The sequence below is a fragment of the Psittacula echo genome (assembly GCF_963264785.1).
Source record: "Psittacula echo genome assembly, chromosome: 1".
Taxonomy (NCBI): Eukaryota; Metazoa; Chordata; class Aves; order Psittaciformes; family Psittacidae; genus Psittacula; species Psittacula echo.
In genome coordinates this window covers 88,572,865-88,597,558 of record NC_137735.1, presented here as the reverse complement: position 1 = coordinate 88,597,558, position 24,694 = coordinate 88,572,865, and the positions used below count along the sequence as shown (strand labels likewise).

Genomic DNA, 24,694 nt, shown 5'->3' with positions numbered 1-24,694 from the left:
ATCTTCAGCCCTGATAGAAGAGGCAAGAGCCCTGTTTGGGCACCACACCTGCTTTGAATTTTACCTTGACCTATTATTCCATCACCAGTTCTTCTGGCTCTGACATGGTGCTTCTTTCTTCCCACATTGCCTATATGAGAGATCTACCACATAAATCACATGGCAATCAAATACAGCTCAAGAGGAAGCATACAGCCTTCTGGGGCTGTGTGGAGGGAACAGAGGAAAAGGGGCACCCCTCTGCCTTGCAGGTGAACAGAGCAGCACAAATGCTTTCAAAACTGTCCTCTAAGGCCAGGTCTCCCACTAGCAGGAATATAGATAAACCTGAGAGAAAAATTCATTCCTCTTCAGTTCATTCCATTCTGATTTTTCAAGGCTTCCGAATAAAAACAGTTTGCTAATGGGAGAAAAAGGAGCAAGACTCGAAGTCACTTAGTGGGCAATGAGGGAGGGAAAGGAAGGAAGGAAGAGACTCTCTTCTCACTTCCATCAACCATCCTCCAGTTTTGGGGCATTGACACACACACCCCACCCTGTTACAGAATTAACACAGGAAGAACTGTTCCTTTAAAATGAAACCACTTCCCAAATCAGATGGGTTTTCTGAATCAAGAACTTCCCTTTTCCCTCCCCTCTCTCCTCAGGGTCTCTCAGAGAAAAGCCTCTCACTGCTCATTTCAGCCCCCTCTATCAGAGACGCATGCTCAGAGGTTCCCAGAAGAGCTGCTGGGATGGAAATGCATCTGTGGATTTGTGTGTCAGAAATGGCCAAGGAACCCCTGCTAGCTCCCAGTGGTATGCACATACAGCTCCTTTCACTGAGGCAAGCTCAAGAGATGCGGTCGAAGGGATGAGGAGGGGAAGGGCGGAGTCACAGGGCAACCCGCCCCCCCCAGTGCTGCTACGAGCTTGGTCACCGGCTCCCAGTTGTTTCAGTTCTGTAAAGCATCTGAACAGGCAGAAGGCAAGGAGGAGCAACACTTGTGTTGCAAACACGTTGCTCTCTTCGGGATGGACTTTTGTCCTGCTGGTAAGCATTGACGGTCCTTTGCCTTGTTTTCTGTGAGGGCTGTGTGCTCAGTTGGACAGGGCAGAGCACGCCGTGAAATGCCAGCAGCTAGAGAGGATGCTGAGGCTGGTGGCTGGAGGAGTGAGATGGTGGAAGATCCCTGGTGGTGCAGCTAATTCCTTGTCAGCCTTCAGTGTTAGGCATGGTTTTATTTCTACTTGCTCTCCCATAAGCAAATTTCTTACCCATTGGGAGAAAATTTCCCACTGATTTGGATGGCCTTTGTGCTGAGAGCATCTACTGCTGTGATTCCTTGTGCTGGTGGTCCTGAGCTAAGCTGGGAACTGACTCAGGGGTGTCAAGGGTATATGTGACACTTAGGATGAGCATCTATAAGCTTTGGCTTCTCTTCATGCAACATGGCTCCTCAGTGCTGTTTCGCTAGACCCCACAGGACCTGGATTGCCTTTGCAGAGCCTCTTGTGCTCTTGGGTATCCCAGTGCAACATGCTTGCAAGGCTTTTGGAGCTGGAATCTGTCTTTCTTATGTCCATGTTAAAGGTAAACGGCTGTATTAGGGTTCTACAAACTCCACCTGCAGGTGGGCATGCCTGGCCCTGAGATAATCTCAAAGGGCAGATGTGGGTGGAGGGAGATAAGCCACATCTGAGGAACTGAGAGAGATCTCGGGTTTTGTTTCCTGCTTTGGCAGGTGGTGGATGAAGTGCTTGGGATTCAGCAGGGAAAGGCATACTGCCAGTCTGAACATTTCTAGCCTCTGGCTGAGGAAGCTGTGTGTGTGCAAAAGCAGCAGGTAGGAAGAATAGAACAGGAATAGGCTGAATAAGAGCCAGGAAGAAAGGAATCATCTTGTAATAGCATTGCTGTGTCTGACCCTCTGTCCTCACAGGCTTCTGCGTATAGGATATAGAGCACAGGGTGAAGGGAAAAGCAGTACCCAGTTTCAACAACTGTTCTGCACTTTTCAGTTCCTAAGTGGGTGTCCAAGGAACAGGCATGCTCAAACCACATACCAGCCTTGCTTGTCAGGGAAATTGGTGGGACCTATGGAAGCTAAACTCTTGCCAGTATCTGGCTATTAATGTTGGTGAAGGTGGGCCTCTGCAGGTCGGCCAGCCCTCATCACACGAAAGCAACTGTGGACAGAGCTTCTCCAGGAGAAGCTGGGCAGGAAGGAGGTGGTGGTGATGGTGAGGTTTGCTGCTTATTGTCATATTTTTCAGAGACCTAGTAACGGAGGCTCTCAGAACTGATGGCCTGAGACAGTCATTCAATCCAGTTACGTGCTACTGAGTTAATTATGTCCTAAAAACTACACACTGCAATAGCACACCTTTTCCTGGAGTCACTCCTACCTGCAGACGCAATCGTCCTATTAGGTACCTGTCTGCCACAGCTGCGTGCGAATGAGACCTAGGCCTGTGTGGAGGCTGCTCTCCCTGCAGTGGATGTCTTCTTCTAGCTTCCCTCAGCACCCTCTAGCTACTGTCTAGGTGAAGCCACAGAGCCAGTATACCAAATCCTTGAGCTGGGTGCATGAAACATGGGAGAGCAGACTGGTACTGTGGTATCATGTGCTAGGATGTGTGGGGTGAGAGACATAAGCAAAAGTGCTTGGAAGCTATCCTGATTGCTCTAAGTTGTCATGTAGAAGAAAGGGGTCCAGGAGACAACATAAATTATTCTTCACACCTTTCCCTCCATAGCTGGAATGTGAAAATTACACCCATTTGAGGTCTATGTTAAATTTCTTCTGACACAAGCTGGAAGAGAATTGTGGAGTGGCTTCAGGAGGGAGACAGTTTGGGCTGGAGGGGATTTAGGAGCTGGAAGGCCTCCTGGTACCTGGTTGGGTAGGTGGTAGTCTGTGCTGGAAATGACACAACAGCCATATCAAAGAAGAAAAGGAATTTCACTTTTGAAATTCTTCCACCAGACAGCCTCATCCAGGCAGAAGATGCCCATCAGGCTGCTCTGGTTGTGTGTTGCCATGGGTGGAAGTGCCCAAACCCTACAGCAGCCACACTCAGAGCCCTGTATTGCCTTACAAATGGGCCGGCTGAACCTCTGCTGTTATACTGTAGATGAGTAGCACATGAATGCTCTGCAACAGTGCTATAGAAGCAGTCATTGTTCATAACATCCACCTACTGTTACTGCAGTCCATCCTTCCAGCTGTCCTGGGTATTCACTTCCCACTGTTCCAACTGGAACTGAAGTCTGTGTTCTGTTTTGAGTGACAGCACTGAAAACACAAGCCTATGTATTTCATGAAAAGCTGGCAGGTCTTTCTACCTGGGTCTGCCCTGACAGTGGGGAAACAACCTCAAGAGCAAGTGTAAGCCCCACAGATGTGATGCGCTTTCAACATTTTCTTTCTGAAAATGACTTCCAAGCATCAACTTCATGTCCTCCCTGGAGAGGATGCTAACCATTTCTTCGTGTGTTGTGTCTGAACTGGAAGACTTCAGCATAGGTTTGGCTGACAGCATCTCCCTGAAACCTGCGGGTGTTTTCGTGGGTTGTTCTTCACCAGGGTGAGATTTCCCCCTGTGCAGAGAACCCTGACCAGGGCCATGCTTCATCTGTGTCCTGGCCTACCCCTAGAGGGAAGTGCAACTTGGTGGTACTGAGGACTTTGATGAGGTTCCTTGGTCACCTGGTGCAGAGATGAATTCCCTCTGTCATTGCAAGCATTTAACCAGATGGTGCTTTGCTCTGAGTGTCCTTTTCCTGACCGTTTGGCTTCTTTTCAGTGTGGAGGGGGAAGAAAAGTCAAAGCAACCTGCTCTCATCTGCCCAGCTGCCTTTCCTACCTTCATTGCTTTTCCATGGATGGTTTCCCAGACAAGCCTTATGAGTTCATTTCTCCTAACTGCAGACCCCAGTGTGTGCAATAACGTTGATGAGCAGCCTCAGAGCACTCTTGAGAGCGACATTAGGCCTTCTGTTAGAGGAGTAACATGCAGGCACCAACCTCAGAATCATTTTCCAAGGCAAATGGGGACTTATGCTGCTAAAGAAACTTAGGAAGCCTCACAAGGACCTTTTCTGCAGCTCCGTCTAAGTTGCCCTGAAAGTTTTATCCATCCATTTTTTTTTTCCTACATCACCCTTTCCTGCTTATTTATCCCTTGATTCCCTCCCCTCCTCCATGACACAGGCGCTTTTTCTCCCCCGTCCTCTCCACACACACAGTCCTTCCCACACTTCTCTCATTCTGAGACAAACTGGACAGGTAAATCCCTTGTGAGCTGGGGTTTTCAGATGTTCAGGAGGGAGGGGGACTGAGTTATTTACAGTCATGGTAGGGATCACATGGGTGACATAATGTCCTTTGGGAGCCTCAGGTCTCTTTAAGATGCTCTAGGCTGCTTCAGTTTACACAGAACAACTGAAGCACAGCAACCAGCCACACCACAAACTTTGCGGATGGGGTGGGGGAAGTGGAGGCTCCTCAGCTATGTCCTGCTGCAGCGGAAAGAAACACAGGACAAGGCTTTTGAGTGGTGATTTGTCATTAAATTACCCACAACTACCAGCTCCCATAGGGGTGAGAGACATAAAGCTAGGGAGATGGAGAGAATGGTGAGAGACATAAAGTAAGCTGAAAGACCCAGGCACTGCTCAACAGGCACAGGGCTGACAGTCAAGGGGAAGTCGGCAACAACAAGCAGCGAACCCACTGCATAGAGTTTGTTGTTGTTGCTTCTTTTTGTTTGATTGTTTGTTTTCTTGCTTGCTTGTTTTCCCCTCACATACGGATTTGGCTGACGCTAGCTGTGGGATGCCACAGGTTTTCCCCCCCTCTCGACCTGCCTCAGCTTCTTTCAGCTCTTGAAGAGGACTGCTTGCAGAGCTGGGAAGGGACATGGGTCCTTCCTGGCCCTGGCTTGATGCTGGCTCCTTGCCTGGTGCTTTCCTCCCAGAGACTCTGCAGCCTTTCTCCAGGGAATGCAATGCTTGAAAACAGTGGGGGGGAGCCACGGGAGAGAAGCTTCAGCCTGAGAAAGGTAATAGGACAGGCTTAGCACATGAACCCAACCAACCAGGAGGATGGGGGAAAGATCCGGGTGGTGGGATGCAGGTCTCTCTGAGCTGTTGTGGCCATGACAGGAAAGAAGCATACGGGCTCTGTGGTGACTGCCTGTGTCCCCTTTTCCTTTGTTTAGTCTTAGTTGGCTCCTTCCCCTTTTTTCTCCCATCATATTTATAGCATAGTTTTGCATGTGAGATCCACATTAAGAGAATTTCCAAGGCAGCTGGCAGCACTTCCCCTTTTTCCAGGAAGATGGGAGGCCCAGGGGATTTTGGCTTATGAAGCAGTGGAGCAGGGCATCCAGTGACCTGACCTGGCTTCCCAAGGGAGCTTCATCTTGCACTGTTTAAGTGCAGCAAGGGCTCTGCAAGTTCTGAAGTGGCATCCCAGGAACTCCAGTGCTTTCAGCCTTGTGTGAGCACCCGGGACTTTTCTTGGGGTCACAATGTGCTTTGCTTCTCTTGGGGCTGCAGCCTTCTCCTTCTCCTTGATGAAGAGGCTGTGCTTCACCTGGATTATATTTAGCAGCAGTGCTGTCACCCCAATAGGTCTTTTATGAATCATTTTGTGGTCACTTTGTCTTTGCTGGTACCTGGTTGACTTCCTGTAGATTGCAAGAAAGCTTACTCATATTTCTGCATTGTCTGTAGGCCACAGAATAACAGCCTCCGACAGATGCTTCTTCTTCAGCAAGGCTTTCATCCCACCATATCCTGCCCTTAGACTAGAAAACCTCAGTTCTCTCTCTTAAGACATTTCTGCTTCTAGCTGTGGTGGATCAACCCATGAAGCCAATGGCTCTTCATGGGAGGTTTGGATGTAGATGGAGTATCAAGGCCACAGCTTTTCAGTACATAAAGATGACTGACATAAAATCCACCAAAGAGCATTTGGTATAACCTCCTCATTATGCTCACGGCAAGGAAAATTGGTTGAACAGGCTGGGTTGCTTCAGGGTTAGATCAGAGGGCTACCAGCACAGCATCTGGCTGCTAGGAGGAGTACAGGGGCTTGTGCTGCTCACTCTGGACTGAGAATAACTTATAGGGCAAAGCTGAGGTGCAGTGGCTGCAACAGCAGGGCACATAGATGCTGAAACACAAACATCGGAGTTGCTGTGGCATGACGCTAGGAGAGGATAGGTGCTGAGAGGCTGAAGCAGCATTTACTGTGGTCCAGTTGGTCCAGCGCTATTCTCACAGCCATGTTTCTTCTTCCAGGGTCAACTGACTTGAGCGAAGCTGAAAAGGCTGAAATAGAGACAATCAGGCAACACAGACAGGAGCTTTTGGAGGACATTAAGGTAAGGATCATCATGTTCCTTGTTTGCTTAGCCTTTTAAAAACTGTCTTCACCACAGAGTGTCTTCATTTAGCAGTCAAGGCCATGCAGAAGTGCTTCTGCATGGGAGACATTTGCTCTGGCACGATCCAACTTGCATCCTGAGCTATAGGCTGCCCTCTCATACTTGCCACCAGTCTATATCCGACCTATAGTACTCTGCTGCAGGAGTTGTTAACTACCCTAATTGGATATTTGAGAAAGGCTGGTCAGCTCATTAGCAGGGATGATCTGGGACTGCATATTTAGGATTAAGGAAATGAGTATGACTTCACTAAGTCATACTGGCAGGGATCTGGCTCACCATTTATGACTATTTTTAATTACCGATTACCTGCCAATGACATATCAGTCTCAGTTACCTGCTGTATCCCCTGTGTTTATTGAATTTTTGTTTGGTTTGCGCACCTCTAACAAGTCCTCCATGAAGGATCATGTCTCTTTAGAGAGATGTGATGGCAGCACCTTCCACACAAGTTTCTGTGGTTGAACTTGCTTTTCTTATTTTCTTTTAGCAGACAAACATTTTTCTGCTAACTCCTAAAATGTCTGAAAGTGACAGATTCGAAATCAGTCAGTAATATCGCACCACAGTCATGCATGGTGCCATACACTTTCTATTCTGTTCTGTCTCCAGCACCATGGAATGTGGTTTCCCATTTGAGCAAGCTCATTCCAACTGAATCATTGGACTTGCACTGATTTTCCCACAACATGAAGATATCCAGATGCCTGGGGAATAGGTGCAATATTTCCTTGTCTATATTTCCTTGTGTAAAGGATTAAGCCAGACTACCCATTACTTCTCAGGCTTCCAGACTCACCACCTCTGCCACAAATCAGAATGGTGTCTTGTCCCTTCTTGCAAAACAGGGTATAAATGTGCATGTGGTTTGCTTGTTGTAGTTCTTGTCTCTTCAATTTCCAGAATAGGCAATGGGCATTGCTGAAGGCAGGTTTCTTGAACAGGAGCACTACATTTTCTACCCACTATGGACTATGGCTGTTAGACTATACAGACCCACACTTTGAATCCCAAAGCCATTAACCAAATGAGGCATGCATTGTCCAGTGGAGCAGGATTAGTTTAGGTGAAAGAGAGCCTAGAACTAGAGATATTTTCCCAGGTGGAATTCTTCAGAAAGTATCTAGCAATATCCCTTAACACAAAGACTTGGGGGGATAACTGGTAAGGGAAGAGGAAGCAGAGGAGAGGATGGATCTAGACTTGCTGGTTACACTGCCAAAAGACGAAAGTGAATAAACTGACAAAACTGATAATCATTTGAAAATCAGGAGATAAGATCATGGCTTTGTTATGTTTGTGCAATACCTAAAACTTAGTAACGAACAATCTCAGCTCTGGAGACTGATGAAGCACAGCGAAGAAAGTCCAGAGCAAAACTGAAATCCAGAAGCTCTTTTAAACTATGGGATATTAGGGAACTTCAGTGTCTCTATCTGGATGCATACCACAGCCACATCCTCACTTCTTGTTGAGGCAAGATCTGTCATAAAATGTTCCTTCTTCCCCTTCTGGCTTGTGTGGGGAAGAATTTGAGTGATTCCTGGAAGAGAGTTGTGATGTGCTCTGGCTCTGAGGAGAACTATAACTGCAGAATGGAAGCAAGCAGATATAAACACCTTCATTCGCTTAGTAACATCCAGCCAAGGAAGTCTTGGTCTGTCATGGGCCTAAAGGAGACTGAATTCTACAACTGATTTTATAAAATTTGGCAATGATTACTCTTCTTTTTTCCTTCTTTCTCCTTTATCCACCTAAAGACAGGTATTTGCTCTATGGTATTTGAATGATAGGTACATTAAAAACTTTGTGTTTCACAATGTGGCCACTCAGGATTCATATTAACTTCAAAGTTACTGGTTCCACTTCCCCTTTTCTGGATGTGTAGCAAGGCTATGCAAAGTAGAAGCTAGAAGGAAATGGGCATAATGGAAGGAGTGTCACATCGGACATTGCTTGAGGAACTGAAATCAACACTGGGATGAGTTCTCTTGGGCACTCTCCACACTGGCACTTTCCAAGTACACCCAGGTCCTTGATCAAAAGCAGTCCCATGAGTGGGTTTGCCTTTACGTGAAGCAGAAATAACCCAGACTGTCTTCCCCAGCACATTCTTTATGTGCGCCACAGGAACTTTATCCCCCTCTACAATACGTAAAATTTCCTACTGGGCTGGGCCAGCCCTGTTGGCAGATCCCCTGGTGTTGACCAACCAGGTGGCTTTTGGTAAATGTGTATCCCAATACACCCATTGGTGTCCCACCACCCATTGCTCCCAGCGTAGTTTTTAACAGCCCATTGTACCGTTTGATTTTCCCAGAGGCTGGTGCGTGGTAGGGGATGTGATATACCCACTCAATGCCATGCTCTTTGGCCCAAGTGTCTATAAGGTTGTTCCAGAAATGAGTCCCATTGTCTGACTCAATTCTCTCTGGGGTGCCATGTCGCCACAAAATCTGGTTCTCAAGGCCCAGGATAGTGTTCCGGACAGTGGCGTGGGGCACAGCGTACGTTTCTAGCCATCCGGTGGTTGCTTCCACCATGGTAAGCACATGGCGCTTGCCTAGGCAGGCAGCTTGATTTTCCAGTCTTGATGGACAGCGAACATGAGAATATCCTTCTGCTCCTCTTACTCATTGTTTTTATCCGGAATCCAGCAGGGTCAGCTAAAGCAGTACCCATTTCACAGGCATCCTTAGCTGGTAGTGACCATCTGACCTGTCTTTTTCCTGTGACTGAGGAAGTCAGACATGCTGTGTACGTGTCCGCTGGTTTTTCCTCCATCACCTTCATTCTCCTCTTCATTCTTCTGCAGAAGCTGAAGGAACAAATTGCTGAAGTGTTTGCAGAGATTGAGTGCTTCCAAAATGCAGACGAGAGGCAAGAGGCAGACAATAACCCTGGGAAGCAGACCAGGCAAGTGGGACAAGATGAGTATTCCTTTGTTTACAAAGTCTCTCTCTTGATGTTGAGAAAACACAAACACCTCTGGGATGTGGTTTACAACAAGGACAGGGAAATGAGGCCAGGAATACCATTCTCTCCTCTGAGATTTCTCTTTATTCCTAGATAGTCAGACACCTGTTCTTGAGATATCTCAATTACTTTGTGAGTGAATTGAAACATGGCCCTTTATTCTAAGTTTTATTTTCCTTCTTTACGTTTGCAGCAAACTGTCACAGAGGGATAAACTTCTGTCCTTGGGCAGGAAGAAATTCAACATGGACCCTGCAAAGGTAGGATTTGCTCATTCCTCTGAGGAAAAAGCTGAGAGGAAGAGTATGTGTTGTCTCCTCTTCCACTTGCAGATACCCATGTTAAACGAACTGTGGCATGGGAGTATGGTTTCCTGTCTCGCTAAGGCTCTAGTTAGTAGCATCCTGTCCCTGAATATAGTCTTCTGATATGATCAAGCTGTGTTGACCCCCATCCCCCCCATCATGTGTCTATAGGCCATCCGATCGTAAATAATAATATCAATAATAATATTAATATATTAACATTATTCTATTTTATTATATTATTACTATGATTATTATTAATAATATTATTATTAATAATACCCCCATCCCCCCCATCATGTGTCTATAGGTCATCCGATCATATGCAACCCAAACCTAAGAGAAATAGAGGGAGGGTAGTTTAAAACTCCTGAGCCAAATCTCTCTTCTTGATGTGAGAATTTGCCATAGTGTGATGGAGAGAGATGAAGTAAGAAGGGGAGTTTTGAGAGTGTGTCAGATTCCTTGGCTCATTCAGAACAGAAGACAAGAAGCTGCCTCGAATATTTTGGAAGCAGTTATGGTTTTGGTAGTATTGGTTGGACTGTGGAGTGAATCCAGGTTTTCCACTTTCTGTGACTCTGACCAGTGGGGTCCAGACTCCACAGCTTTCAGTCCCCTGAAGAAAGCTCTAAAATTGTCATGATGAAGTAGAGAAGATGCAAGCAACACAGTTCACTCTTCCTTCCTCCTCACCGGTGGACCATTTATTTGAGCTCAGTAAGGAAAACCACAAGCTGCGATTGAACGATTGCTCTTTGTCAGCTTAACCACCACAGCTGGCATCTTCAGTGGCTGCGGGGCTGAGTGACAGCTTTTCATGCCTCCTCCTCCTTTACCCTGCTGAGACCCTCAAGATACCTTCCCCAATGTCCTCACCACGGCAGGAGTGCTTGCCAGTCCTCTATCCATCCCTCTGCCAGTGGGAGCTGTCTCAGAGCAGTGATATCAGTACTCAGGGCTGGTTTCATCATGTCTTTCTGTCTGTCCTTGGTTTCAGGCCCCAGAGGCCTCTCTCTGTGGCACTGTGCCATGCTGTGCAGAAGTACCTGAACTAGCTCTGACCCCAAACCAGTTTAGCTTTATTAACTCAATGCCAATCAGCCTGGTTGAAAAGTTGTGCTACATGCCTTTATTATGCAGATCTGTTTATTGCTTCCCTTTTGCTACATGCCCTAGGCTGAGAGGTGCTGCAATGCAAGGAACTTTCATTGCCCCCCCTTGCTAAGATTGCACTTCATCCATGCAGTGCTGATACTTTAAATGACTTCCTATCTCCAAGGTCTCAGGGAGAGTTCCTGAGGCTAGAGGAGGTAAGTGGTAGGAATCTGACTGAGCAAAACCTTTTGGGAGAAACATTTTCTTCTGGAAAATGGAGCCCCCTCATCATTGCAATGCTTTGCAAAATTAAACTGATCTTACTGAAAATCTGTCTGGGGAAAAAGAAGGGAAAATAGTGTGGAAAAAAATCTCAGAAACATTTCAATTCCTTCTTTTGAAATGGCTTTTTCTTTGGGGCATTTTAGAAATAGTTTTTTATATATTACAAGGCAAACTGAATTGATTCTGTTGAAGTAGAACATTTTGATGGATCTAAAACAATTTTCATTCCTTTATTGTATTTTGTGAGGAGAATTGCAATGTGGTCTGGAGAGTCACAATGGTTTTAGATACCGTTAAGAACCTGCACAAAACCTCAACTTTCTGTGACTTTGAAAAAATCATGAAGTTCCCTCTAACACAGGATGTTGACTTTGCACAGCACAGCTCAGACCCTCTATATTCCCTAAAAAACATATTCCAACCTTACTGTCTGGGGAGGATGGAGCTGAAAAGACTGCAGACTTCTCTGTTTTGTTGTGTAGAAGATCCTGGAAAAATAATTTTAAGTTGTCTCAAGGCCAAATTTTTGTCTGAGTATATTTTTTTAATTATAACTTCTTAAAAAAAGATCTTTAACTTAATTCACAAAAAAATACATTTAGAAGTAGAACACTAAGATATTTTGATTGAAAATGTTAAAAATTACTATTTTGGCTTTGCCTTTTTTGACTTTTAACCTATACTGCCCTTTGTTCTTCGCTTGAGTTTCAATCCCAGTGAAGCATTTATCCAAACCTAGGGATGAAATGAAATTGGGGCTGACCCACCATCGTGGATGAAGAGGGACGGAGTAAGGGTTGGAACATGGCTGTGATCCACCATAAAAAGATATGGGGAGTAACAGGAGAGGCAACACCATGAGAGCTAAGGAAGGCTGACACCAGGGTGTTGGGGTCCTACTTTCTCATCAGCACCCAGAGCTGTCCTACTTCACTGTCTTGCTTCTCCTTCCCCAGGGGATCCAGTACCTGATTGAGCACCAGGTGTTGTCCTCAGACCTGCAGGAGATCGCCAAGTTCCTCCACAAGGGTGAAGGCCTAAACAAGGCAGCCATTGGGGATTATTTGGGTGGGAGGTGAGTGACTCAGCCAGGACTAGAAAGCCTTTTGGAGTCCCTGTCCTGCCTGGTCCCTCTCAACTACTACTTAGGTGACCTCAGTCAGGTGCCAAGACTGAACATACCTCAAAGTGTAGGGGGCTTGGTGGGCAGTACAGCCCGGGGAGCATGGCTAAGCCTGTCTGTATGGGCTACCTTTCTTCCTGCCTGCAATGGGATCAGTCTTCCCAGACAAGAGTGTGCATTTTGACTTCTTGTTGGTCAGAGGGGAAGTGGAGGTTGGGATGGAGCAAGGGAGCATGTTGTTACACCAAGGGCGTTCAAACTGTGCAACATCAAAGCTCTCTTCTGACTCTTTCCATCTATCCTCTCCCAGGGACTCCATGAACATCCAGATCCTCCAAGCCTTTGTAGCATGTCACGAGTTTGCACACCTCAATCTGGTGCAGGCACTGAGGTGAGTGAGCATGCAGGATGCAGGGGATGGGGCAGGAGCCTGCTCAGTCACCGAGTCTTACCACCAGGAAGGTTGTGAAGCCCTACTAGGCTGAAACAGTGACAAAGTGACTGGTTTAGGGCATCTTGTTTGCTTATAGGCCACCTTCCTGTCAGGACTCTTTCTCTTGAAGTCTCTACTTCCTCATTAGGGAAGAGGAGCCATGATTTCCAGGATACTTGGTTCTGCTTCCTGCTTTCAGGGTGTTTCTGGATGCCGAGCCCAGGCAATCCCTAGAGAGAGGAGCAGAGCTCTTGCTTCAAGCGCTGTGTTGTCTCCCCAGTGTGATGGGATGACTTCTTTTATTTTCATGGTGCCCCATTGGTTGAGGGAAGGGATAAAGGTCCCTTGCTCCGAATCTGACTAATTCCGTGACATGCTGCTTCTGACAGACAGTTCCTATGGAGCTTTCGGCTGCCTGGGGAGGCGCAGAAGATTGATCGGATGATGGAGGCCTTTGCCAACTGGTACTGCAAATGTAACCCAGGAGTATTCCAGTCCACAGGTAGGCATAGGGAGAAGAAGGCCTTTAAAGCTGAGCTCCACTGTTTACTAGAGACAGGAGCCTTCCTCTTCCATTCAGAAGGCACAGAGGGCATCACTTGGAAGTGTGAATGTTGCCCCTTATGCTGAAGGAGGCAGCCCAGCTCCTGTGAATCTTTTCAATAGACAAAAGGTCTTCAGTCCTCCTCCTCCAGTCCGTCCCCACAGGAAATAGACTTGAGAAGTGCTCCAGCCCCACATGAGGTACACCTCATCACAGCAACAATAATACTGGCAGAGGTGGGTCTGTAGAAACTTTCCTGCTGGCAGAGCCATTGTCAGATCAGATCTACCCAACTTGCCCCATTAACCTGAGGGGATAGAATCACCTCCATCATAGGAGATCAACTCTGTCCCTTTTTCTCCTATTAGAAGGGACATCTTCCTTTTCCTCCTCCAGCTGAGAGAACAGTGCTTTTTTCCAGAGACTGGATACAAAGCCACCTGTTAGGATTGATTAGGTGTATTGATTTGCCCTTTAAGATAATTTCCACCCATCCTGGTTTTCTTTCTTGTTGCCAGATACCTGTTATATACTCTCCTTCTCTATCATCATGCTTAACACCAGCCTGCACAACCCCAATGTGAAAGACAAACCCCCTTTTGAAAGGTTTGTGTCCATCAACAGAGGCATTGACAATGGAGGGGACTTGCCAGAAGAGCTCTTAAAGGTAAGAATACCTCCCATTTTCTCATCAGTCCCTTTTCTGTCCCTGTCTTGGGGCCCACTGAGAAGTAAAGATCCACGGATCTCAGTGTAATATGCTTGTTGGTGAGGACACGGAGCAAGAGAGATGGGTCTGAAGCCATTTGGGGAACAGCAGTATCAGTTTAAGTTTGTGTTTTCAAGTGCATCCGTGTGAGATAGGGACAGATACTGTAACTGTGTGAGAGAAAAAGACATGAGCTGTGAGTGTCTGTGTGTCATGTATGTATGAGGCTGTGTGATGAGACACCCACCTCAGTGGGAGGTAGCTGGACACCTGACTCTTTTGGCCAGCTTTGAAAGTCCTAGTCCCAAGGGGACTGTCTGTTTCTTGTGTCTCTGTGTGTGTGAGACAATGTCATCATGGCCCAGTTTATGAATCCCTTTCCCTTGTTTGTGCTTGAATGCCTTAGCTGACTCCAGTGTTCACGTCAGTCAGGACACCAGTGCCTGACCTCTCGTACGTCAGGGTATAGCTTTGAGTGACTAGAACCAGCAAGCCCCAAGTGGGCATCAGTGTCTCTTCCAGCATCTCTTCCAGCATTTTTAAAGCTCTCAGCAGGTCCGTGGCATCTCTGATCCCAGAGGATGAAGATGCACATCAGGGGAGACAGACAGGGGATGCATCCATTAGCAAATCTGGAACTACCATTTTCCCAAAGCTTCAGCAGGCATGGGATCTTCCCTATGAGGCAAGGTAGAGGTGGGCAGCCTGCCCACATGTGCTTAGCTTCACCAAGCCAGCCTGGGGAGAGTAACTTGTGTCAAAGAGAATGCCTACATCTCACACTTGGGTTTGCTGAGCAGCATTCCCTCAGGGTAAAGGCTTTGGATTTTTCTCCAGAGTGCCATTTCTTTAAGGCAGTTTGAGGGAAGTTGCAGGAGCCTGTAGTTGTTTCCGTTTGTTGGGGTATTCTTGCTTGGGATTTGTGTAACAAATGATGGCATATCCAACAATATGAGCAACATTTTTGTATCTCTTGAAAACTAGTAACCTGCCTCCCTGTCACTTTGCTGTTATGAGTGTCATCCTTTGTGTTCCTTCAGTGCAAACGCCTTGATTCTACAAAATGAGCCTCCTTCTTGTCATTTGGATGTGTGTATTGGTCTCTACATATAATTTCTCAGCACAGTGTTAGGCATAACCAACCCAGGGCTTAAATGGCCCTATGCAGAGACACATCTGCAATCTCCGCCATACCATGTCTCCCCCTCCCAGTGCCTTAGCACTACTTGCAGTGGCACTCATGTGACATGCAGGATTTGGTCACTGCAGCCTCTCTTGGTATGGGTGCACATTTTTGTGTCTGTGCTTTTCCAGACTGAGTCTCCCTTTTGTGACACAGGATGCAGAAAAGAGCTGATGATCCCCCTTGAGACCCTATTGAGCTGCAGACTGAGAGCTGTTGTACCCCAGTACCCAGTGACCTCTCCCCTCCTCATGTCACTCGCCTCACCCTGTGGAAACAGAGTGGTGATGCAGATGGACCTAGGAGAGTTGTCTACAAGCTTGGTCAGAAATCTGTCTTTCTTTTTCTTTCCCTCTTTCTCTCACCAATGCTCTGGGGCAGAATCTGTTTGAGAGCATAAAGAACGAGCCATTCTCCATACCAGAGGATGATGGAAATGACCTCACACATACTTTCTTCAACCCTAACCGTGAGGGTTGGCTCCTGAAACTAGGTAAGGTAGAAGATTTCCTTGGCTCCTCTGAATTCCCTGTCTGCCTGCCTGCCTCCCATCACAGATCTCCCCTCTGGAACCCACCGGCATCTCTGCTGTGGTGGGGTGAGGCTGACATCTGCTGTTGAAACCAGCTGCCTGCTCCCTCTTTCCACCTCCTGCAGGCTCTGTCTGCTCAAAACAGGGGCACAAAAAGATATCTCTCACCTCTCCTCTTTCACAGCCCCATCAGAGCAAAATTTGCTCCCTGTATGTATGCATGTCCACCACAGAGCATCACATCAGCAGTGAGCACCTACTTGGGGCTGATCTACAGGGATTGCTGGGAGGGAATGCCTGTGTGTGTGTGTGTGGAGCCTGATAGGGAATGGGATGGGAACAAACAGCAAAATGTGTGACTAATGGCTTTGGAACCTCTCTGCCTTTAGGAGGACGTGTGAAAACCTGGAAACGCCGTTGGTTCATTCTGACCGATAACTGTCTCTACTACTTTGAATATACCACGGTAAAGGGTTCATTCGTGGTTAAGAAATGGTGTCCTGGGTGGTTATGAGCCTCTTTGGAGCCAGGGAGGAGAGAAGGGTTAGGAAGGCAACTCTTGCCTACTACCCTATGCTCCCAGACAGAACTCAGACCTCTTCTTCTGCACTGTTTCCTCTCCTCTGGTCTTGAGGAGAAAGGAGGCTGGACATTGCTGTGATTTTCTGTTAACTCAGCCCCTCACTGTGTAAATGGAGGGGGTCTCCCCAGGCATACACTGCTATTGTCACCCCCATAAAGGCACATGTCTGGTAAATCAGAGAGGCTCGGTTATAGTGGCATAGATGTGGGGAGCATGTTGCGTGTTAATTCATGTTTCCTTGCCTTCAGGACAAAGAGCCTCTGGGCATTATCCCCCTGGAGAACCTATCAGTCCGAAAGGTGGATGATCCCAAAAAGCCAGTAAGTCTCCTTTGCTTGATGCTCTGCTAATACAGGCTCTCAGGTCTTACCGTGCTTCTCAGAGGGAAGGTGCCATTCCAAACTGCGTTGTGCCCCTGTCTAAACTATGATAGTATTTAAACATGATTGTATTTTACCGGGGAAGATCTGGTGTAAAAGGAGAGCTGTCCTTTGCCTGGCTGTATTGTATGTTTTCATGTGTGTGTGTAGGGGGGCTGAGATTAGTGCCCATAGTTGACTCCTTACTCATTTTGCACCGTCACCCAGGAGATGGGGGTTCAGTTTCTCTCCCAAGGATTCTCCATAATCAGTTACAGCACATTTAGACTAGACAGTGCTGTGGTGTTGGGAAACTTGCCCAGGAAGTGACACTCTGTCTGTGCATCTTTTGTGAATACCCATTCTTGATGTGTCATGTCTCTGAAAGTGCCTTCTATCTGTGTGGTGACGGGCAGAAGAGAGGATGTTGCATCAGCTTCAAAGGGGAAGACATCTTCATGAGTGGAGCAAAGTGACAGATATCAGAAGGTGTTTTCTGGTAGCTGTTGATGCTCCATCCATCCATAAAGGCTGTTTTAGTGTCCATTCATTCACAGGAAGGGTATATTTATCTAAGAGGGGTAGCCTGGAGATCTATCTTGTAGAGGAGTTCTTGGGACAAGGAAGGAAAGGTTCTGTTGCCTTTCAGAGATGGAATGTTCTCCTCCTTTTTCACCTTCAACCTATCCCCGTGGTTGAAGGCAGCATAGTCTCCTTGTTCCACCCTGTCCTTCCCTACTGCTCCATTTTATTCCCTTTCTGACAGAACTGCTTTGAGCTCTTCATTCCCAACTGCAAAGGGCAGAAGATCAAAGCCTGCAAAACAGATGGGGATGGGAAGGTGGTCGAAGGCAAGCATCAGTCCTACAAGATCTCAGCAGCCACACCAGCAGAACGTGATGAATGGATTGAGGCAATACGGTGAGGAGCCCAGAAATGGAGGACAGAGCTTGCCTTTGTTCAGCCCCAGGGACAAACGATCAGGCAGTTTATTTGGCTACCAAAGCCTGAAAAAGGGGTGGAAAGAATTGTTTGCAGTCTAGCAACTGTGGTGCCTCTTAACTTCAAACTTTCAAGGTCCCTTTTGGAGAATCTTTAGCTGCAGCTAAATCCTCTGCTGTGGGTCTGTATACAGTTCAGTTCAAGTTCAGTTAGGTTGCATGTGCTGCTTTCCAGCATTAAGTCTCTTACTTTTGCTACCATTTGCTCTTATTTCCAGGATGAGCATCACACAGGATCCTTTCTATGATCTGGTCTCTGCCCGTAAGAAAAAGATTGCCAGCAAAAACTGAGCTCTGACCTGGTCACTGACATCAGGAAGATGTAGTTGTTGGACAGCTTCCCTCCCATGCTGGGCTCTTCCAGTGAAGAAATTTGGGAGCATTGGTTCCCTCTGCCTCCCACTTGGCAGGAAGATGACTGATAGGACAACTTGCCAGATTTGCTTCTTCCTTTTCCAAACTGAAGGCAGAGGCACAGCATGCAATCCACTGAGGACTGTTGGAACAATGGGCATGGCACTTCCCATGTCCAAATGTAAAGGCTCAACAGCAGCTGGCCTTTGAGCTCTCCTATATAGCTCCAGGCACGTAGGACAGGATCTGAGAGGAGTCAAGAATATCCCCAGAATGCGTCCAGCCCCTCCTGCCATCAAACCAGGCCTGGGTATTTTTCTGAGGAGCAATGTAGGTGCTCTCAAAGCCACTAAGCGTGGTCCAATCAGTTGCAGAGCAACCCAGTGGTTTCCTTTCCATGAACGGATGTGTAGTCATGGTACAGAAGGAGCCACTGAAATGTAAGATCTCACTGTGAAACCAGAGACCAAAGGAGGATAAGAAGCCCTCTGCTCAGAAGAGAGCCCTCTCTACCTCTTTCTATAGTCATGAGGGCTGTAATCCTGGGAGGACTCTGATCTGTAACTGAGTCATAGTTTTTAGGAAGTTAAAGATGTTGGATAGGGAGATAAGGGGTAACTGAGTGTAGAGAGGCGGTAGGACCAGAGAAGCAGCTCTGGGTCTTTTGTCTTTGAGACTCAGGGACCGTCACAGGTTTCCGTAGGGAAGAAACCCAAACACTAGCTCTTCTCCTGGCTGATGGCTCCTCAAGAAAGGTTGCTTCCTTGTACCACCCCAGAGGCCTGAGCTTTGTATCTGAAAGGCATGCAGCCAGAAGGCTGTATACTCACCACACACACAAGCACACACACACTGAGGCAAACCCATCTACACACATTGTTTTCATCTGGAGTCTGAGGAGGGGTTTTTTTGTCTCTTGTGTAAAGGAAGAAATAAAAGTGCTTGAAACAAGCCCAAAACTCAGGCCCACATGATCATCTTAGCAATAAAGGCAGAGGATGTGAGATAGGAATGCTTTGTTCCTGTGCCTTGCAAAGCTGCCTGAGTACCACTGCAGCTCTGCACTGCACCCAAAATGCAGGCAGGTTAATGCGTGGTGCAAGCAGGCAGATGTTGGGCAGCATGGGAGGGAGGAGTAGGTAATGGGATGAGGGGAACCGGACAAGGAGATGCAACACTGCAAGCTGGGAGCAGCACAGAGGCAAATACCAGAGACTCACTAGAGACAATTACACCTGCAGGGTTAAGGGATGTGGTAAGCTCTGGGTTTTATCTGTCACCTTTTGTGGTGTCTTCTAGTACTGGTGCTGTCTGTCTCTTGCCTTTTTTCTTCCTGCAGAGGGCTCTATCTACCAGGCAATCTGCAGCAGGGCCAGCATAGACTGATTATTCATTCTAGTTATTTTTATCCAAGCCACAGGAATGTTGAATTAATTTCAAGAGGCAGGGAGTGTATCTTGGAGTTGAAGCACGCGTTCACCCTGGAGAAGAAACGTGAAGGTTTTCTTCTGTTCTCTCCTGCAAATGTCTCCTGTGTTGAATCTTTTTGTCACTGATGTGATACAGAGTGAATTTGCTGCCCATCGCTCTAGAGCACATGTGCTTACACACACATTCACTCTTGCTTTGGGTTCAGTGCAGGGAGGCAGGGTCGTGTCCAGAGGTGGGAGGTGAAGTCAGAATATGTCCCCTTGGCAACATCTCCAATATATGTAAGAGAAATGTAAATATGCACTTGGTTGACGAAAGATGCTCCAGAGCCCAGAATTTGGGTGAGAAATATCTGTTCTTGCACCTCCCAGGCTCATGCTCTGTGTGGAAAAGCCATCAATGTGTAGCCTTGAGTCTCTCTTCTGTGCAGTCTAAGCCCTCCCTAGAGTTTACCTGGATCATTTCTATGACAGCAGGGACTATCCAAGCTCTTCCCAGACGCTCCTCATCCCAAATCCTTGCAGTTCTCTTCAGACCGCCTATGTCCTTTCCCCTCCCTTCTTCCCGCAGATACCCATGCACTGCAGAGAGGAATTCTTCCCTGCAGGGACACAGTGGGAAGGACAACTTGTGAGAGGCAAAACAATGCATAGAGATAGACAATTGTGTAATTTCCATCCGTCAAAATAACCACAAGAGTCAGAAGGAGATGAACCAGGTTTCTTCTCTCCTAGAGACTGAAGTAGGGAGTGAGACAATAAGTTTTTGAGATTCCATCACCTTTCCGTGGCTCCAGCACAGAAAATTAATTTCTAAACTCCTTGCTATAACATGTCCTTGGCGCCATGAGCACAATGCTATCTGATGTTGCCCACCAGTAATGCAACATGTGCACTGTCCAAGTGGTATCTTTGACTTCATGCCTACTGAATACCAGTGTGTTTGGTATTGGCCAGGGTGTCTTCAGGACAGGTCTATAAAGCTTGGCCATCCACTCATGTCTGTGTGCTTCGACATCCGTGCTTGAAGCCCTTGCTTATGACGGGAATGACTTGTGCCACTAGAATGGCACCACCAGGGAATGTGTTGTTGGACACCATCACACATTCCCTTTGCTGAGGGCAGCTGCAGCACCACACGCAGGAACACACAGACACACAGAGCCCTTCAGGTACTGAATCTGACAGATTGCTATCTATCTGGTAGATGTTGTCATCACAGGCAGTGTATGTGCTCGCACAGACATACGTGCAGAAGACTCACACTTACTCCCTGCCTGCCTAAGGACTCCTGTGCACACCCAGTAATTTGTTTTCGTAATAGATGTCCATCTATTCTCATAAAAGGACTGGGAGGAGAAAGCCACAGATGAGTGGAATAGACCACATCACTGCATCCTGCCTCCTCCCCTCCCCTTCCTCCTGTCTCCAGTTCATCAGCCTCTTTTTGGAAGGCTAATGCATTTTAAAAAGGCATTCTAGAAATTGTTTACAGCAACAGAGATGGAGCAGCTGTGAGGAGAGCCAGCAGTCTCATTTAGTACAGCTTAGGTATCTAGCAAAGGGTAGAGAAAAGCTCTGGGAGGTGGAGGGGAAGGGCAGTGTACAAATGGAGACAGACTAGACTGAATTATGGATTCAGAGCTGATCAAAAGGCATAGAATCACAGAATCACAGGCTGGTTTGGGTTGGAAAGGACCTTAGAGATCCTTCAGTTCCAATCCCCCTAACATGGGCAGGGACACCTTCCACTAGACCAGGTTGCTCCAAGCCTCATCCAACCTGGCCTTGAACACTGCCAGGGATGGGGCAGCCACAGCTTCCTTGGACAGCCTGTGCCAGGGCCTCAGCACCCTCACAGGGAAGAATTTCTTCCTAATGTCTGATCTAAATCTCCCCTCTTCCAGTTTGAAGCCATTCCCCTTGTCCTTTCACTACATGCCCTTGTAACAAGTAGCTTTCCAGGTTTCTTGTAGGCCACCTTTAGGCACTGGAAGCTGCTCTAAGGTCTCCCCAAAGCCTTCTCTTCTCCAGGCTGAGCAAGCACGGATTGAACCTGCCCTTTTCCAGTGGGTGGAAAATCTCTGAAAGCCCTTGGTGATGAAAGCTCTTGAACAAGTGGAGGTCTGTGGGAAAGCAAGGCTCTGCCAGTGCATTGGCCAGGAGTGGTGTTCAACGATGGAGCACCCATTTGACATACTGTCCATCCCTGGCAGGCCTGAAACTACTCAGCTGTGTGTTGCGCACCCTTCAGTGCAAAGGGAAAACCAAGCAGCTCCTTTATGCTAGCTAAATGGGGTTATCCGGAGTGGAGCTGCCACCCTTTAAACTCCCTCTGTGATACACCATGTGAGACCCTGCATCTCACCCCTCCACAGCAGCGCAGGGATTGCCACCAAGGGGGATCAACAGATTTCCAGCTTATGCCATAAACCTGAAGGAACAAAAGGCTATTACAAGGGCCTCAGAGGGATGGGAGAAAGCTGCAGTACCCTCTCAGATCAGTCTTTTGTATGGAAAGAAGCACAGCCCCTCTGTATTAGAGCTGCTTTCAAGTGTGCAGTCAGCTGTGGGTCCAATGGAACAGTCCCTCCTGTCTCCCATCCTCTGTGTCTGGTGACTGGAAAACAGCTTGTTAGCTGAGGGTCGGGGACCTATTGCAGTACTTCCTACCTCTTAGAGGTTTCTTTGATTATGCATTTCACATAAACAGGCCAGAGCACAAAACTAAAGGGCAGGATGGCTCTCAGAGGCACTGTAGCCTCTCTGCTGCACCTTTTTCTGGCTCATTCCTGTCTCCAGCCTGACAGATGGTCAGTCTGGGGGGCTGGAAGAAGCCCAGGCAGACAGGGGTTGAGACCTGACCAGGGTGCCTTGGAGTGTCACTGCTGTGACATCTGCTCTAAGTGCCTGTGACAGGGGCATGCAGCCTTCTCATCTTGCCATGCCATTTCCAATCCTGCTGCCTCCCTGCAATGAAGATGAATATGGCCTGTCCCGGGTTATCACATTCCTCTGCTGTGTGTGAGCCTGTGTATGAGTATGTCATACACAGTATGTCATACAGTATGTACACAGTACAGACCCCAGTTTGCTCCTGAAGGCTGGTGCTGTTGGACTAACTGCAAGGAATCTGTGTTTGGTGGGACGGAGAGGGCTACAAGGAAGGAGTCAGGGAGGGTGAAGGAGTCTGGGTCTTGCGTATGTTGTAGTGCCACTAGACATGCCAGCTCCATGCTTCAAGGGGAGAGTGGAGGTGGTGCAAGATGACCATTACGTCACGTCTGGGCCCTCAAGGAGACAGCATGTACAGGGAGAGGACCATATACCCTGCTAGCACAGCATGTGTTTGCTCCTCTACCTTGCTGAATTAGTGGGGTTACATGTCCTTTTCTGAGTACAAACACAGGTGTGTAAATGTGCTGTGTCCTGCACACTCATATAGTCACATATACCCAAGCACATCTGCCTATGCACAGGTACACACACAGTCCACATGCATCCCAGCCCAAAGCCTCTCCTTGCCCTGTCCTTGCAGAAGGGCCCTGGCAGAACAGTGTGTAAGGGAAGAATGGACATTACAGAGGAGCAGTCCTCTGGGGGCAGTCCCCTGGAAGGGCAGTCCCTGTGGGGTGGGACAGCAAGCAGTATATGGGGAGATATAGGCAGGACATACTGCAATGAGGTCTACAAGGACAATAGGGCTACACTAGCTTCATCTGGGGCAGAATTTGGGGAAGGACTGTGGTGGCTGTGCTAAAGGACATTGAGAGGTGAGGCATTTGACAGTCATCTCCTCCTTCAGAGGCACTAGGTTGACCGTAAGAGACCTACAGAAAAGACACTTTCTGCTGCCTCTTTAACTATGTGGGTGGCTGCAAGGTTCCTGGGGTTGGCTGAAGAGGTGGTGATTTGTGCAATTAATGTCTAATCAATTCTATGAATATTTATTGCTAGTCACCAAGCTCCTGAGTGACAGTGAAGTCTCATCTGATTTGAATCACATTCACAGGTACACCAGAGCCTCCTTTGGGGTTCACAGACCTCCCACTGGGGCAAAAGGCCCAAAAGCTATAACCATCCTGCTGCATACGGGAGGCACATATGCAGCGTGCACATAGAAAACTGAGTTCAACTCATTTTGGAGGGAGAAAAAGTGAGGTTTTAGGATTGACTTGTTGGGAGAGACACCTTGAAACAGTATGGTGTATTAACAAACCTAACCCATGACTGAGTTTGAGCTTGTTCTTTGTGTGTGTGTGTGTGTGCGTCCTCTCATTTATCTTCTGTTGCAGCATGGGAGAGAAAATATAGCAGAGAGAAATAAAACTCCTGCAACTGTTTGAAAAGTCACGTAACAGGAACATCTTGGACCTTGTAACTGACTCTTACCCCAGCATAGCACAAAGTATGCAGTATCTTTCCTCAAGAAATGCTACTTTGGGAACTTTGGTCATTATCAGAAATTTGATGTTTCTCAGTTTTTCCCAGATTCGTGCTGCTCTCCAGAACCCCCTATTCTTTCCCTTTACTTTCCCCTGCTCTAATCCTTTCAGCTCACTTTTGTCTCTGTAGTCTCTTTCCCACAGTACATTCTGCCCCCTGTGCTTTGCTCATCCCTCTCCATAATATTGCCACTGTCCTCTCACCTTCAACAAATCCCCCTCTTTGTTTGTCCTGATGAGGGATGCTGCTTCTCCTGCCCCCCCCCCCGACAGACTCAGTCTGCCTTTGCAGAGCTCTGGGAAGAGCCTCTGTTATCAGTGGAAGGTGAGTTGCTAAACTTGAATCACTCTTCAGCTGCTGCTGCTCACCTGCAGCTTGGCTTTGTGCTGGAGGCACTGCCAAAAGCCTGTTATTACCTAAATGAAAAAGATACACAGCCCTCTCTGAGAAGGAAGAGACACAGATAACAGTGATTTGCCTGTTGCCTGCTGCCTTCTGACTGGGAAAAACACCCCAAATTTCAGCAGGGCTTCCAGGACCAGCCCTCAGTGGGCAAAGAGAGACAGAGACAGCTCTTCATATTTTCACCATCTGCATGGAAAGGATCCTGTGGCTGTTGGTACCAGGGTGAGAGAAGGTTCTTCAAACCTGCACCACAGATATCCCCTTCCTCACATGTGGTTATGCCTGTCCTTGAGCTGACACAGGACTAGGAAAATACAAAAAATGGAAACCAATAATAGACCCAGAATAAACAGCAAGGTATCAGGGGAGGGAAGAGAAGGGAGGGTTGGCAAGCCTGAAATCATGATTACAGTGTACCAAGGCTCTGTTGTGCAGAGCTCTGTTTTCCTTGCTGCAGCCATTGACTTTCCTCACCAGCTGCACCACTGTG

General features: G+C 47.5%; 1 protein-coding gene across 1 annotated transcript; it reads left to right on the top strand.

The window, feature by feature from the left end:
* The first annotated feature begins 966 nt into the window (after window positions 1–966).
* CYTH4 (cytohesin 4) lies at window positions 967–17,912 on the top strand. The gene is made up of 13 exons (XM_080627701.1): window positions 967–1,033; window positions 6,293–6,375; window positions 9,254–9,354; window positions 9,608–9,674; window positions 12,059–12,177; window positions 12,536–12,616; window positions 13,048–13,160; window positions 13,721–13,869; window positions 15,476–15,587; window positions 16,016–16,092; window positions 16,458–16,529; window positions 17,335–17,489; window positions 17,788–17,912. Exons 1-13 carry the CDS (start codon window positions 1,015–1,017, stop codon window positions 17,858–17,860), a joined length of 1,221 nt encoding a protein of 406 aa, XP_080483827.1. The 5' UTR covers window positions 967–1,014; the 3' UTR covers window positions 17,861–17,912.
* Window positions 17,913–24,694: the final 6,782 nt, after the last annotated feature.